Here is a 16,843-nt window from a genome sequence, read left to right on the forward strand (position 1 = left end):
TACAGAGTAAAGCTCCCTCTACACTGTCCCCATCAAACTCTCCCAGGCAGGTACAGCACGGGGCTAGATACAGAGTAAAGCTCCCTCTACACTGTCCCCATCAAACACTCCCAGGACAGGTGCAGCACGGGGTTAGATACAGAGTAAAGCTCCCTCTACACTGTCCCCATTAACACTCCCAGGACAGGTACAGCACAGGGTTAGATACAGGGTAAAGAGGGTTTTAATGAAGGATTTGATAGTGTGTGATTGGACAAGTGTTCTGTGGGCACAACCCAATTCTGAAAGCAGGATGGCCGAGCAGATGAGAGGTTTATTCATTGAGTATCAGTGTCGAATGCTGTGGATCCTCTCAAAATTTAGTCGAGATGGTGTCTTGTGAGTCTCTGCCAGAGTTCCATCTCGTCGCTGTCAGTTAGCAGCCAATATCCTCAGACTGTGGAGCACCAACGTTCAGCCCAGTCTTCACCCTCCGACAGCACCGAGATAGACACCCGAGGCGGAAACCGAGTGGACCCCCTCCTGACCCCCAACAGGTCAAAGGTAATTCTCTGACCCCCTCGAACTCCAGGTGAAAGGCTTCCATCTTCACGGCGGACGGTGTCTGCCTGATGACTTGGATCGCTTCAGTCCCGTGGTCGGATCCGTGTACGGAGGCCGGGATGGTGGTGGTGTGGTCGGACGATCATTGGAAAGTGTGTGGGATGTCCAAATCACACTCCCTCCCACATGCCGCCCACCTCAAAGGGGCCTGGGGACGGGGGAGCCCAGAGATTCAGTCCAGCTGCTCTGGGCCTAGGCTCTGGGAGCCCAGTATGTGAACCTTATCAGACTCTATGGGGCGGGGATAGTGGGGCCGGATGGCTGCCTATGTGTCAGAGTTGGAGCAATGGGGGTGGGCGGGGGGAAGTTTAGGGGTAAGGGGAGGAGGCAGGGCAAGTGGGTGGGGTGGAAGTCCTGAACCCCCTCATGCCCAACACCAACTAGGTGCGGAGAGTGGAGGTCCTCTGATTGGGGGCAGATCTCTCTTGAGCCCCCCCCCCCCCCACTCTGAGGGGTAAGTGATTGTTTTTTTCCAGGGTTAAACCAGCCCCTCCCAAGGCCAATTCCCCCACCCCCCCCAGCCACCTCAGCAGAAACTTCGTTCAGCCCAGTCGAGGCGGTTGGGCCTGTGAGTGGTCCCCTCCGGCTGCTGGTGACTCCTGGCATGGCAGAGCTGGTGAAGAGGGAGGGGGGCAGCGGGCGGCAGGTTGCCATAGCGACCAGGGACCAGCACAGTGCCGTGACGGCCCGGGAGGCCATGGCGTGCGACGCGAGGGTGGGGCAGGGGGTTATAAGGGCTGGTGTCCCGGGAACCCTTCCCCGAACCACGTCGCCCACCGCAGGAGCCGGGCGGGTGTCCCTTCAAACCGGGCGGCCCCGACTCATAGGTCACCATCACCTCTTGGTAATCATGTGGGAAGGGGGCGAGGGTCAGGGTGGTGGGGCAGTGCCGCAGCAACCCCTCATACTCAGGGCTGAGGCTGTAGGGGTCTGGGACCGACCCCTGCGAGGGATGGAGACGGGAGGGCGGTCTGGTAAACTGACCGCCAGCGTGGAGGGTACAGGACGAGACTGGCGGACGCAGGGCGCGGACCAAGGCGGGGTGGACGGACCGGGAACGGGCACCCGTCGGGCACCGGTGGTCCCCCTGTTTCTGCCTTGATCCAGATGTCCCGGCATAGGGCCCCAGGACCCTCGGGGAGCCCCTGGATTGCGACCTCACCCCTGGTTGGACTTCGGGTACGAGGCCTCTGCCGGTGTCGCCAGGGTCTGACCGGCTCCGGGGGTGAGCGATCTCCGTGCCCCTGACCCCCTGCTGGGGAAACCCTGGCGGCACATTCCTGCCGCGATAGGGCGGGGGGTAGCCAGGTGGATGGCGGAGAGGGGAGTCAGGTTGCGGGGGAGCAGCCTGGCTCGATGGTGGACACCGGGATGGTGGGTTTGGAATCTCGCCGTGCGTGGACTGTTGGCGGGGGTTAGCTGGTGCCCCTCCCCAGCAAGGGTGGACTGGCACGTTGACGTAGGTGGGCTCGGGCAATTGGCACCCCGTGTCTGCGTGGGGGGAGAGGCTGGCAGGGGCGCAGAGGTTAAGGGGAGCAGGGGAATGTTCTTGTCCGGTATGGGCGAATGCCACATGGCGGTCAGACACCGAAGCTCCTCGGCAAACCCTCCCTCTCGCTGGGCAGGGGCAGAGGGGGTGATCTGAGGCTGGGGGCCTGCGTTGGGGCACACTGCAGGCTCGAGGCAGTGGAGTTTTTTTGGGCAGTAGGGGATCGCTGGGTAAGACCGGGTGTCCAACACTGGCCATGGGCTTGGGGGGATCCCAGTACAGGAGGAAGGGGGGAGATACCCCCATGTCCAACCAGGCCGGCCCAAGGCGAGCTGGCACAGGGTGGCACTGCAACGGGTCAGACCCAATCTCAGCATACAGCTCGCTATCCCCCTCACCTCTCCCGCAGGGGTCCGGCACTGAACCCCACCCAACCGGACACCCCGAGGAGGCAGGTGGTAATGCCGCCACCATCTCTGGATGCTGAGCCGAGGGGGCGATCCCAGAATTGGGGCCGGGGGCCTGGGAGTTGGACGGGCGGGGAGCTAGTGACTGGGATTTGGGGGGGGTCCCGGGCACGCAGGGGCTGGCATGAGGGGGTTGGAGAGGAGGGGGAGGGGCACGAGGGGGAGGAGGGGGCAGAGTGGGCAAGGTCACCGCGGAGTGGCACCTCATCACAGGCCGTGGCGGATGGCTCCAGGGGGAACAGGGGGACACGCTCTCAGAGGACGGTGCAGTACCCGGGGGTGACTGCGGGTTGAGGTAGGGGGGTGATGGGCGTTGGTGGGAGGGGTAGGAGGAAAGAGGGGTGGTCGGCAGCGGATGGACGGAAGCGCCAACACGGCAGTGCGAGATGGGTCCTCGGAGGGACTGCGTGAGCTTCACGTTGCCGTCACTATAAACGTCACTCAGAATTGGTGGTGACAGGGAGACTCGGGATTCCTAATAAAACAGACAAACAGAGAGAAAAACTCATGGAAATAATTCCAAAACAGCCCCCCCTCCTCAACACTTCACAGCAAGGAACCTCACACTGTCACAGGATCAGTATGAGGGGGTCAGTACTGAGGGAGTGCTGCACTGTGGGAGGGTCGGTGCTGAGGGAGTGCTGCACTGTCAAAGGGTCAGTACTGAGGGAGTGCTGCACTGTCAGAGGGTCAGTACTGAGTGAGTGCTGCACTGTCAGGGGGTCAGTACTGAGGGAGTGCTGCACTGTCAGAGCGTCAGTACTGAGTGAGTGCTGCACTGACAGAGAGTCAGTACTGAGTGTGTGCTGCACTGTCAGATGGTCAGTACGGAGGGAGTGCTGCACTGTCAGAGGGTCAGTACTGAGGGAGTGCTGCAATGTCAAAGTGTCAGTGCTGAGGGACTGCTGCACTGTCAGGGGGTCAGTACTGAGGGAGTGTTGCACTGTCAGAGCGTCAGTACTGAGGGAGTGCTGCACTGTCAGAGGGTCAGTACTGAGGGAGTGCTGCACTGTCAGAGGGTCAGTACTGAGTGAGTGCTGTACTGTCAGAGGGTCAGAACTGAGGGAATGCTGCACTGCCAGAGGGTCAGTGCTGATGGAGTGCTGCACTGTCAGAGGGTCGGTGGTGAGGGAGTACTGCACTGACAGAGGGTCAGTGCTGAGGGAGTCCTGCACTGTCAGAGGGTCAGTGCTGAGGGAGTCCTGCACTGACAGAGGGTCAGTAGTGAGGGAGTGCTGCATTGTCAGAGGGTCAGTACTAAGGGACTGCTGCACTGTCAGGGGGTCAGTGCTGAGGGAGTGCTGACTGTCAGAAGGTCAGTACAGAGGGAGTACTGCACTGACAGAGGGTCAGTGCTGAGGGAGTGCTGCACTGTCAGAGGGCCAGTACTAAGGCAGTGCTGCACTGTCAGATGGCCAATCGTGAAGGAGTGCTGCACTGACAGAAGGTCAGTACTGAGTGAGTGCTGCACTGTCAGAGGGTCAGGACTGAGGGAGTGCTGCACTGTCAGAGGGTCAGTACTGAGGGAATGCTGCACTGTCAGGGGGTCAGTGCTGAGGGAGTGCTGACTGTCAGAGGGTCAGTACTGAGGGAGTACTGCACTGACAGAGGGTCAGCGCTGAGGGAGTGCTGCACTGTCAGAGGGTCAGTACGAAGGGAGTGCTGCACTGTCAGATGGCCAATCGTGAAGGAGTGCTGCACTGTCAGAAGGTCAGTACTGAGGGAGTGCTGCACTGTCAGAGGGTCAGGACTGAGGGAGTGCTGCACTGTCAGAGGGTCAGTACTGAGGGAATGCTGCACTGTCAGAGGGTCAGTAGTGAGGGAGTGCTGCATTGTCAGAGGGTCAGTACTAAGGGACTGCTGCACTGTCAGAGGGTCAGTCGTGAAGGAGTGCTGCACTGTCAGAGGGCCAGTACTGAGGGAGTGCTGCACTGTCAGAGGGTCAGTACCGAGGGAGTGCTGCACTGTCAGGCGGTCAGTACTGAGGGAATGCTGCACTGTCAGAGGGACAGTGCTGAGGGAGTGCTGCACTGTCAGAGCGTCCGTACTGAGGGAGTGCTGCACTGTCAGAGGGACAGTATTGAGGGAGTGCTGCACTGTCAGAGGTCAGTACTGAGGGAGTGCTGCACTGTCAGAGGGTCAGTACTGAGGGAATGCTGCACTGTCAGGGGGTCAGTGCTGAGGGAGTGTTGACTGTCAGAGGGTCAGTACTGAGGGAGTGCTGCACTGTCAGAGGGTCAGTACTGAGGGAATGCTGCACTGTCAGGGGGTCAGTGCTGAGGGAGTGCTGACTGTCAGAGGGTCAGTACTGAGGGAGTACTGCACTGACAGAGGGTCAGCGCTGAGGGAGTGCTGCACTGTCAGAGGGTCAGTACGAAGGGAGTGCTGCACTGTCAGATGGCCAATCGTGAAGGAGTGCTGCACTGTCAGAAGGTCAGTACTGAGGGAGTGCTGCACTGTCAGAGGGTCAGGACTGAGGGAGTGCTGCACTGTCAGAGGGTCAGTACTGAGGGAATGCTGCACTGTCAGAGGGTCAGTAGTGAGGGAGTGCTGCATTGTCAGAGGGTCAGTACTAAGGGACTGCTGCACTGTCAGAGGGTCAGTCGTGAAGGAGTGCTGCACTGTCAGAGGGTCAGTACTGTGGGAGTCCGGCACTGTCAGAGGGTCAGGACTGAGGGAGTGCTGCACTGTCAGAGGGCCAGTACTGAGGGAGTGCTGCACTGTCAGAGGGTCAGTACCGAGGGAGTGCTGCACTGTCAGGCGGTCAGTACTGAGGGAATGCTGCACTGTCAGAGGGACAGTGCTGAGGGAGTGCTGCACTGTCAGAGCGTCCGTACTGAGGGAGTGCTGCACTGTCAGAGGGACAGTATTGAGGGAGTGCTGCACTGTCAGAGGTCAGTACTGAGGGAGTGCTGCACTGTCAGAGGGTCAGTACTGAGGGAGTGTTGACTGTCAGAGGGTCAGTACTGAGGGAGTGCTGCACTGTCAGAGGGTCAGTACTGAGGGAGTACTGCACTGACAGAGGGTCAGTGCTGAGGGAGTGCTGCACTGTCAGAGGGTCAGTACTAAGGGAGTGCTGCACTGTCAGATGGCCAATCGTGAAGGAGTGCTGCACTGTCAGAAGGTCAGTACTGAGGGAGTGCTGCACAGTCAGAGGGTTGGTACTGAGGGAATGCTGCACTGTCAGAGGGTCAGGACTGAGGGAGTGCTGCACTGTCAGAGGGTCAGTACCGAGGGAGTGCTGCACTGTCAGGCGGTCAGTACTGAGGGAATGCTGCACTGTCAGAGGGACAGTGCTGAGGGAGTACTGCACTGTCAGAGCGTCCGTACTGAGGGAGTGCTGCACTGTCAGAGGGACAGTATTGAGGGAGTGCTGCACTGTCAGAGGTCAGTACTGAGGGAGTGCTGCACTGTCAGAGGGTCAGTACTGAGGGAGTACTGCACTGACAGAGGGTCAGTGCTGAGGGAGTGCTGCACTGTCAGAGGGTCAGTACTAAGGGAGTGCTGCACTGTCAGATGGCCAATCGTGAAGGAGTGCTGCACTGTCAGAAGGTCAGTACTGAGGGAGTGCTGCACTGTCAGAAGGTCAGTACTGAGGGAGTGCTGCACAGTCAGAGGGTTGGTACTGAGGGAATGCTGCACTGTCAGAGACTCAGTACTGAGAAAATGTTACACTGTCATTGGGTCAGCACTGAGGGAGTGCTGCACTGTCGGAGGGTCAGTACCGAGGGAGTGCTGCACTGTCAGGCGGTCAGTACTGAGGGAATGCTGCACTGTCAGAGGGACAGTGCTGAGGGAGTGCTGCACTGTCAGAGCGTCCGTACTGAGGGAGTGCTGCACTGTCAGAGGGACAGTATTGAGGGAGTGCTGCACTGTCAGAGGTCAGTACTGAGGGAGTGCTGCACTGTCAGAGGGTCAATACTGAGGGAGTACTGCACTGACAGAGGGTCAGTGCTGAGGGAGTGCTGCACTGTCAGAGGGTCAGTACTAAGGGAGTGCTGCACTGTCAGATGGCCAATCGTGAAGGAGTGCTGCACTGTCAGAAGGTCAGTACTGAGGGAGTGCTGGACTGTCAGAGGGTCAGGACTGAGGGAGTGCTGCACTGTCAGAGGGTCAGTACTGAGGGAATGCTGCACAGTCAGAGGGTTGGTACTGAGGGAGTGCTGCACTGTCGGAGGGTCAGTACTGAGGGAGCGCTGCACTGTCAGACGGGCAGTACTGAAGGTGTGTTGCACTGTCAGACGATCAGTACTGGCGGCGTGCTGCACTGTTCGACGGTCAGTACTGTGGGTGTGCTGCACTGTCGGAGGGCAGTACTGAGGGCGTGCTGCATTGTCGGACGGTCAATACTGAGGGCGTGCTGCACTCTCTGTGTGCAGGGTTTCTACATTGACTCCCTGGGAGCAGATAAACAATACCTGAGCAATAAGCTGATCACTGCTATACCCCGGCTCGATGTGACTGTCCAGTGGTGAGTGTTCCCGTGGGGAACCTTTCCTCAGGGGGTCCACTGTTGAATAGAGTGGGCTGGTGTGATTTTCCTGGTCAGGCGGCTGATACTCTGTAACGGAATTCCCCGTGCCTCCCTCGGGAGCTGGGAATTGCTGTCGGCCTTCCTGCCAATCTTGGACAGACTGCCGAGAGACCTGGTGCGCCTGTTCCATCAGAGTCAAAGCCATCAGGCGGGCTGCGTTTTTCGGGGGTGGAGGAGGAGGAAGTTGTCGAGGGCCGGAGACAGGAAGTGAGGCCATTGTCTGATAATAGACTGGAGGCTGATCTGTGAACAAAACACAAAAGATACAATTAATCCGACAAATACTGGACGTCAACCCTCGGACCAGCTTATCGGGGTATGGGAACCACACACTGACTCTCACTGGGGTATCGGAACCACACTCTGACTCTCACTTGGGTACAGGTTCCACACACACTGACTGTCACTGTGGTATCGGAACCACACTCTGACTCTCACTTGGGTGCAGGTTCCACACACACTGACCCTGACTGGGGTACAGGTTCCACACACACTGACTCTCACTGGGGTACGGGTTCCACACACACTGACTCTCACTGGGGTACGGGAACCACACACATTGACTCTCACTGGGGTACGGGTTCCACACAATCACTGGGGTACGGGTTCCACACACACTGACTCTCACTGGGGTACAGGTTCCACACACTAACTTTCGCTGGGGCACGGGATCCACACACACTGGCTCTCACTGGGGTACAGGTTCCACACACACCGACTCTCACTGGGGTATGGGATCCACACACACTGACTCTCACTGGGGTATGGGTTCCACACACACAGACTCTCACTGGGGTACGGGTTCCACACACACTGACTCTCACTGGGGTATGGGTTCCACACACACAGACTCTCACTGGGGTACACGTTCCACACACACTAACTCTCACTGGGGTAGGGGGTTCCACACACACTGACTCTCATTGGGGTCGGGGTTCCACACACACTGACTCTCACTGGGGTACGGGTTTCACACACACTGACTCTCACTGAGGTACGGGTTCCACACACACTGACTCTCACTGGGGTACACGTTCCACACACACTAACTCTCACTGGGGTAAGGATTCCACACACACTAACTCTCACTGGGGTAGGGGTTCCACACACACTGACTCTCACTGGGGTACGGGTTGCACACACACTGACTCTCACTGGGGTACGGGTTCGACACACACTGACTCTCACTGGGGTACGGGTTCCACACACACTGACTCTCACTGGGGTATGGATTCCACACACTGACTCTCACTGGGGTATGGGTTCCACACACACTGCTCTCACTGAGGTATGGGTTCCACACACTGACTCTCACTGGGGTACTGGTTCCACACACACTGACTCTCACTGGGGTATGGCTTCCACACACGCTGACTCTCACTGGGGTACACGTTCCACACACACTGACTCTCAGTGGGGTAAGGGCTCCACACACACTGACTCTCACTGGGGTACGGGTTCCACGCACACTGACTCTCACTGGGGTACGGGTTCCACACACACTGACTCTCACTGGGGAACGGGTTCCACACACACAGTGACTCTCACTGGTTACGGGTTCCACACACACTGACTGTCACTGGGGTACGGGTTCCACACACACTGACTCTCACTGGGGTATGGATTCCACACACTGACTCTCACTGGGGTATGGATTGCAAACACACTGACTCTCACTGGGGTACGGGTTCCACACACACTGACTCTCACTGGGGTACAGGTTCCACACACACTGACTCCCACTGGGGTACAGGTTCCACACACACTGACTCTCACTGGGGTACGGGTACCACACACACTGACTCTCACTGGGGTACGGGTTCCACACACACTGACTCTCACTGGGGTACGGGTTCCACACACACACTGACTCTCACTGGTTACGGGTTCCACACACACTGACTCTCACTGGGGTATGGATTCCACACACTGACTCTCACTGGGGTATGGGTTCCACACACACTGACTCTCACTGGGGTACGGGTTCCACACACATTGACTCTCACTGGGGTACGGGTTCCACACACACACTGACTCTCACTGGTTACGGGTTCCACACACACTGACTCTCACTGGGGTACGGGTTCCACACACACTGACTCTCACTGGGGTACGGGTTCCACCCACACTGATTCTCACTGGGGTACAGGCTCCGCACACTGACTCTCACTGGGGAACGGCTTACACACACACACACTGACTTTCACTGGGGAACGGATTCCACACACACTGACTCTCACTGGGGTACGGGTTCCACACACACTGACTCTCACTGGGGTACAGGATCCTCACACACTGACTCTCACTGAGGTCCAGGATCCTCACACACTGATTCTCACTGGGGTACGGGTTCCACACACACTGACTCTCACTGGGGTACGGGTTCCACACACACTGACTCTCACTGGGGTACAGGATCCTCACACACTGACTCTCACTGGGGTACGGGTTCCACACACACTGACTCTCACTGGGGTACAGGTTCTACACACACTGACTCTCACTGGGGTACGGGTTCCACACACACTGCCTCTCACTGGGGTACTACGAGTTCCACACACACTGACTCTCACTGGGTTACGGATATTCCAGCCCCTCCCTTTATCTGTCACTTCCTCCAGCCTCCTACTAGGAACCCTTCTAGATCTCTGCACTCCTCCAATTTTGGCCTTTCAAGCATTCCCCCGATTCCCATCGCTCCACCATTTGCGGCTGTGCCATCAGCTTCCTCGGGGGCGGGGTTTGAGCTCTTTAATTCCATCCCTATACTCTCCACCTCCGCCTCCATCTTCACCTCCCTTTCCGTACCTCTGCCTCTCTGTCTCTCTCTCCATCTCTCTTTCCCTACCGCCGTCTTTCCCTTTACCATTTTTGTCTCACACCCTTTACCTCTTTGCCTCCCTCCCTCAATTTTTGTCTCCCCCTTTGTTTCTTAAAGATGCGCTTTAATACCAACTTCTTTGGCACAGGTTTTGGTTATCTGTCCTGATATAATTTGTGCCCTCAGTGCCAGGCAGTAACCATCTCCAACAATCTAACCACCGTTCCTTGCCATTCAATGGCATCACCATCGCTGAATCGCTCATATCAACATCCTTGGGGATTACCATTGACCAGAAACTGAACTGGACCAGCTATTTTAATACTGTGGTACGAGAGCAGGTGTAGCCATCTGGGTTGGCCACTTCCAACTAGGTACAGAGAAACTCGCAAAGCCTAGCGGGTAAAATGGACAAAGCCAAGACTCAGGCAGGCTCAGAGCCTGAAATGCATATTTGCCAGCAAAAGGTCCAGACGGTATCAAAACTCCGTTCAATTAGCATTTTAATGGGGCCGATTAGCATTTGATGGCCCATCTTCACCAGAACAAAAGACTGGTACTCAAGCAACCGGGACAGTCCCAGACATTTCGGCGCCACTCCCTGTCCAAGGGAAACGCAAACAAAAGGGTCAGTGACCGCTTGGGACACGCCCAGCCATCCAGATCCCCGCCCACTTATTGGCTAAGGAATTGAACGGAGTGATCAGGGATCACCCAATTAGTAAGGCCCAAATCGAAGGACCGCCCAAAAGAGCGGGAAAACACCCCGAGTATAAGAAGATTAATTCGCCATATGTTCGCGCTCTCTCGGTCTTGGTACCCCGGTCACGGCCATCTCCAATTGCAGCAACACCAGAAGCAAGTCCAAGTTCAACGCTCGCTACCAGACGGATGAGCCCAGCTGAGCAGCAGTTACTCCTTCGAACCCGATAGATCCAGAAGCGAACAGCGGCCACTTCCGTGTGCCCGAAGCTAAGTACAGGTTGTCTTAGTCGATAGGTGTAGTTAACTAGTAGTTTTTATGTTGCATGACTAATTGTGTGTAAATAAAGTACCCTTGACCTTGAACTAACTAACTGGTGCTTGGCTCTTTGATCGATAGCCGGTTGAAACTCGTGGTGGTATCATTCGATACCTGGCGACTCTAAGCATTAAGACATAGATAACACAGAAAGACCAAACTCACTGATTGCCATAATTGGGACAGAGCCACAGAAAAGAAAAAGGTTATTGGTGACTCCGATGGGATTCGACCCAGAAGTGACCGTGTCACTCCGAGAGAACCCACAAAAGCATTTGAATTAGAATCCAAATTGGAAAGTAAAAGAAATCACAAGCCAAACCAGTATCGGTCGAACCTCCAGAATTCGAACTGTACAATTTGCATGCGTACTAACAAAGGGATATACAGTAAACTCGATAGATTTTGTTGCGTGAAACTTTCGGGCGTTGGGTAAACCAGAAAATAGCTTGAGCCGTACCCGTGTTTGCACCATCGCTTTATTCCCCTTGTTCCAAATTTCCGGGAGTCAGAAGTATTTGTAGGGATGGCCATGAAGGCAATCGAACGTCTTATGCATCCACAAGAGCCCGAGGTAGCAGCGACCAATAGATTAGAACAGTGTCCTGTATGGGAAGAAGAGATTAGGAGATACCTAAAGGGGAAAGGATGGCCCCTATCGTCTGAGTTTTGCACAAATGAAGAGACAGATCCTGGCAGCATAGGACAGACTTGGTGGGACAGCCTGACCGAGATCCACAAGAAGAGTTTGACTAAGGTTCGTAAGCCGATGGCAATCGTATCCTGTCCGGCACAATTGCGAGGCACAGAGGAGGTTGTGAGGACCCTCCGCAAGCAGCTTGAGGAAAAGGAGAAAAGTAGAGAGGGAGATTTAAATGAAAGCGAGAGATTAAATGTACAGCTCCGGGAGCAGTTAGCGGCGAAGGTCAAGGAAATGAATGATGTCAAGAGGGCACATCAATCCTGTCTCACCCACTTTAGCAGCTTCCAAATCCAGTACGATAAGGCCTACAAGGACACACAACATGCTGTAATGGTAAGAGAAGAGACGGAGAACCAGATACAACAGTTAAGGAAACAGTGCGGTGATCTAAAGGCAGCCCTCCGAGCACTCCACAGTTCCACCACGGAACAGAGGCAGAGTTCAGTGGCTCACCAGGGGAAGGGAGCAGTAGCCAGGTTCATGGCACCGTGGCTGGCTCTGCGGTACAGAAGGGCGGGAAAAAGAGTGGAAGGGCTATAGTCATAGGGGATTCAATTGTAATGGGAGTAGATAGGCGGTTCTGTGGTCGAAAACGAGAAATGGTATGTTGCCTCCCAGGTGCATGGGTCAGGGATGTCTCAGATCGGCTGCAGAACATTCTGAAGGGGGAGGGTGAACAGCCAGTTGTCGTGGTGCATATAGGCACCAATGATATAGGTAAAAAACGGGATGAGGTCCTACAAGCAGAATTTAGGGAGAATCATAGAATCATAGAATTTACAGTGCAGAAGGAGGCCATTCGGCCCATCGAGTCTGCACCGGCTCTTGGAAAGAGCACCCCACCCAAGGTCCACACCTCCACCCTATCCCCATAACCCAGTAACCCCACCCAACACTATGGGCAATTTTGGACACTATGGGCAATTTATCATGGCCAATCCACCTAACCCGCACATCTTTGGACGGTGGGAGGAAACCGGAGCACCCGGAGGAAACCCACGCACACACAGGGAGGATGTGCAGACTCCGCACAGACAGTGACCCAAGCCGGAATCGAACCTGGGACCCTGGAGCTGTGAAGCATTTGTGCTATCCACAATGCTACCGTGCTGCCCACAGTTAGGAGTTAGGAGTTAGGAGATAAGTTAAAAAGTTGGATCTCGGAGGTAGTAATCTCAGGATTGCTACCAGTACCACGTGGTAGTCAGAGTAGAAATGAAAGAATAGGCAGGATGAATGCGTGGCTTGAGAGATGGTGCAGGAGGGAGGGGTTCAGATTTTTGGGACATTGGGACCGGTTCTGGGGGAGGTGGGACTACTACAAATTGGACGGTCTACACCTGGGCCGGACTGGAACCAATGTCCTAGGGGGTGCTTTTGCTAACGCTGTTGGGGAAGGTTTAAACTAATGTGGCAGGGGGGTGGGAACCAAATGAGGAGGTTAGTGGACAGTAAGGAGGTAGTAACTAAAGCCTGTAAGAAACTAGATCATGAAGTCAGTGTGACTAAGGGGAAGAGTAGGCAGGGAGCAGATGATGAACGCAAAGGGACTGGTGGTCTGAGGTGCATTTGTTTTAATGAAAGAAGTGTAGTAGGTACGGCAGATGAACTTAGGGCTTGGATTAGTACCTGGGAGTATGATGTTATTGCTATTACTGAGACTTGGTTGAGGGAAGGGCATGATTGGCAACTAAATATCCCAGGATATTGATGCTTCAGGCAGGATAGAGAGGGAGGTAAAAGGGGTGGAGGAGTTGCATTACTGGTCAGTGTTAAGTAATGGGTTAAGAGACATTGCAATTAGTTGTCTCATTTATGTTAAGTATCCATTAATTGACACTGATATGTAAAGGGGCTTCAGGTGGCCTCTATCAGGTGATGTATAGTTAGAGTGTTGTGCAAAGGCTGTTGGAATGAAATAAATGGGTGTTTGTGAAAAAGGAACAGAACTCTTCATATCACAGCAACTAAAACGTCTAACAGTCAGAGAGGATATCACAGCTGTGCTGAAGGAGGGCACTATGGAGGACTCGAGCAGTGAGGCGACATGGGCAGAGCTCAGAAATAGGAAGGGTGCAGTAACAATGTTGGGGCTGCATTACAGACCACCCAACAGCGAGCGTGAGATAGAGGTACAAATATGTAAACAGATTATGGAAAGATGTAGGAACAACAGGGTGGTGGTGATAGGAGATTTAAATTTTCCTAACATTGACTGGGATACACTCCGTGTCAGAGGTCTAGATGGAGCAGAATTTGTAAGGAGCATCCAGGAGGGTTTTCTAGAGCAGTATGTAAATAGTCCAACTCGGGAAGGGGCCATACTGGACCTGGTGTTGGGGAATTAGCCCAGCCAGGTGGTTGAAGTTTCAGTCGGGGATTACTTTGGGAATAGTGATCACAATTCCGTAAGTTTTAGAATACTCATGGACAAAGACGAGAGTGGTCCTAAAGGAAGAGTGCTAAATTGGGGGAAGGCCAACTATACCAAAATTCGGCAGGAGCTGGGGCATGTGGATTGGGAGAAGCTGTTTGAAGGTAAATCCACATTTGATATGTGGGAGGCTTTTAAAGAGAGGTTGATTAGAGTGCAGGACAGACATTTCCCTGTGAAAATGAGGGATAGAAATGGCAAGATTAGGGAACCATGGATGATAGGTGAAATTGTGAGACTAGCTAAGAGGAAAAAGGAAGCATACATAAGGTCAAGGCGACTGAAGACAGACAAAGCTTTGGAAGAATATCGGGAATGTAGGACCAATTGAAATGAGGAATCAACGGGGCTAAAAGGGGTCATGAAATATCTTTAGCAAACAGGGTTAAGAAAAATCCCAAAGCCTTTTATTCATATATAAGGAGCAAGAGGGTAACTAGAGAAAGGGTTGGCCCACTCAAGGACAAAGGAGGAAAGTTATGCGTGGAGCCAGAGAAATTGGGTGAGATTCTTAATGAGTACTTTGCATCGGTATTCACCGAGGAGAGGGACATGACTGATGTTGAGGTTAGGGATAGATGTTTGATTACTCTAGGTTAAGTCGGCATAAGGAGGGAGGATGTGTTGGGTATTCTAAAAGGCATTAAGGTGGACATGTCCCCAGGTCTGGATGGGATCTATCCCAGGTTACTGAGGGAAGTGAGGGAAGAAATAGCTGGGGCCTCAACAGATATCTTTGCAGCATCCTTGAACACGGGTGAGGTACCGGAGGACTGGAGAATTGCTAATGTTGTCCCCTTGTTTAAGAAGGGTAGCAGGGATAATTCAGATAATTATAGACCGGTGAGCCTGACATCAGTGGTCGGGAAGCTGCTGGAGAAGATATTGAGGGATAGGATCTATTCCCATTTGGAAGAAAATGGGCTTATCTGTGATAGGCAACATGGTTTTGTGCAGGGAAGGTCATGTCTTACCAACTTAATAGAATTCTTTGTGGAAGTGATAAAGTTGATTGATGAGGGAAGGGCTGTAGATGTCAGATACATGGACTTCAGTAAGGCATTTGATAAGGTTCCCCATGGTAGGCTGATGGAGAAAGTGAAGTCTCATGGGGTCCAGGGTGTACTAGCTAGATGGATAAAGAACTGGCTGGGCAACAGGAGACAGAGAGTAGTAGTGGAAGGGAGTTTCTCAAAATGGAGAACTGTGACCAGTGGTGCTCCACAGGGATCCGTGCTGGGACCACTGTTGTTTGTGATATACATAAATGATCTGGAGGAAGGTATAGGTGGTCTGATTAGCAAGTTTGCAGTTGACACTAAGATTGGTGGAGTAGCAGATAGTGAAGGGGACTGTCAGAGAATACAGCAGAATATAGATAGATTGGAGAGTTGGGCGGAGAAATGGCAGATGGAGTTCAATCCGGGCAAATGCGAGGTGATGCATTTAGGAAGATCCAATTCAAGAGCGAACTATACGGTAAATGAAAAAGCCCTGGGGTAAATTGATGTACAGAGAGATCTGGGTGTTCAGGTCCATTGTATCCTGAAGGTGGCTGCGCAGGTCGATCGAGTGGTCAAGAAGGCGTACGGCATGCTTTCCTTCATCAGAAGGGGTATTGAGTACAAGAGTTGGCAGATCATGTTACAGTTGTATAAGACTTTGGTTCGGCCACATTTGGAATACTGCCTACAGTTCTGGTCGCCACATTACCAAAAGGATGTGGATGCTTTGGAGGAGGTGCAGAGGAGGTTCACCAGGATGTTGCCTGGTATGGAGGGCCCTAGCTATGAAAGGTTGAGTAAATTAGGATTATTTTCATTAGAAAGACAGAGGTTGAGGGGGGACCTCATTGAGGTCTTTCAAATCATGAGAGGTATAGACAGGGTGGCTAGCAAGAAGCTTTTTCCCAGAGAGGGGGACTCAATTACTAGGGGTCACGAGTTCAAGGTGAGAGGGGAAAAGTTTAAGGGAGATATGCGTGGAAAGCTCTTTATGCAGAGGGTGGTGGAAGCCTGGAACGCATTGCCGCCGGAGGTGGTAGAGGCGGGCACGATAGCGTCATTTAAGATGTATCTAGACAGATACATGAATGGGCAGGGAGCAGAGGGATACAGATCCTTAGAAAATAGGCGACAGTTTAGATAGAGGATCTGGATCGGCGCAGGCTTGGAGGGCCGAAGGGCCTGTTCCTGTGCTGTAATTTTTCTTTGTTCTTTGTTCTTTATGCCAAATGCAGGCAGCAAACTGCAAAGTTGCAATCACTGCTATCAGTTCAAAATGGGTTGAGAGACACCTTTGGGCCACAGCTAGACCAGGAAGACGGCCCCGATTGGCAGGAACTCAGTGAAACGGCCCAATGGTACGTAAGCGAGACCGAGAATCAAAATAGAGCCCCCTAGGCCCCGAAAAGGAAAGCACCCGCACCACCGATGCACAGGCAGCACCCAACCCAATGAACCCCATCACTACGCAGCGCAGGGTTATCATGGAAGGCCAACCCGATTTCGTGTACACCACCCCATTATCGATCACCCAGTTACGAGGCGCCCGCGAGAAGATGGATACTTTCCACCCCACATCGGACCCACATCACTTTTTCGAGTTAGTGAAACAACAAAACCTCATGTATGGTTTAGACAAGCCGCAGCAAGTAAAGCTCATAGTTATGTGCTTAGACCCCTCAGTTAGTTCAGCCCTTCCCGACCCACAAAATGTAGGAAGAGGTAGCCTCCAAGAAATGAAAATGGTCATTTTAGACGCCATAGGAT

General features: G+C 53.8%; 1 protein-coding gene across 4 annotated transcripts in view; it reads right to left on the reverse strand.

Annotated features, from left to right (window-relative positions):
• Window positions 1–200: 200 nt before the first annotated feature.
• Window positions 201–16,843, reverse strand: part of LOC140386477 (rho GTPase-activating protein 32-like) — a 310,038-nt gene continuing 293,395 nt past the window's right edge. For all 4 annotated transcript variants that reach the window (XM_072468852.1, XM_072468850.1, XM_072468853.1 and 1 more), the window contains 2 exons: window positions 6,978–7,336; window positions 201–3,034 (listed from right to left, as the gene is read on the reverse strand). In XM_072468852.1, coding sequence (XP_072324953.1) covers window positions 1,130–3,034; window positions 6,978–7,336 — 2,264 coding nt within the window. In that variant the 3' untranslated portion in view covers window positions 201–1,129. The remainder of the gene's footprint in view (window positions 3,035–6,977; window positions 7,337–16,843) is intronic.

The sequence above is a fragment of the Scyliorhinus torazame genome, chromosome 12 (genome assembly GCF_047496885.1).
Source record: "Scyliorhinus torazame isolate Kashiwa2021f chromosome 12, sScyTor2.1, whole genome shotgun sequence".
Taxonomy (NCBI): domain Eukaryota; kingdom Metazoa; phylum Chordata; class Chondrichthyes; order Carcharhiniformes; family Scyliorhinidae; genus Scyliorhinus; species Scyliorhinus torazame.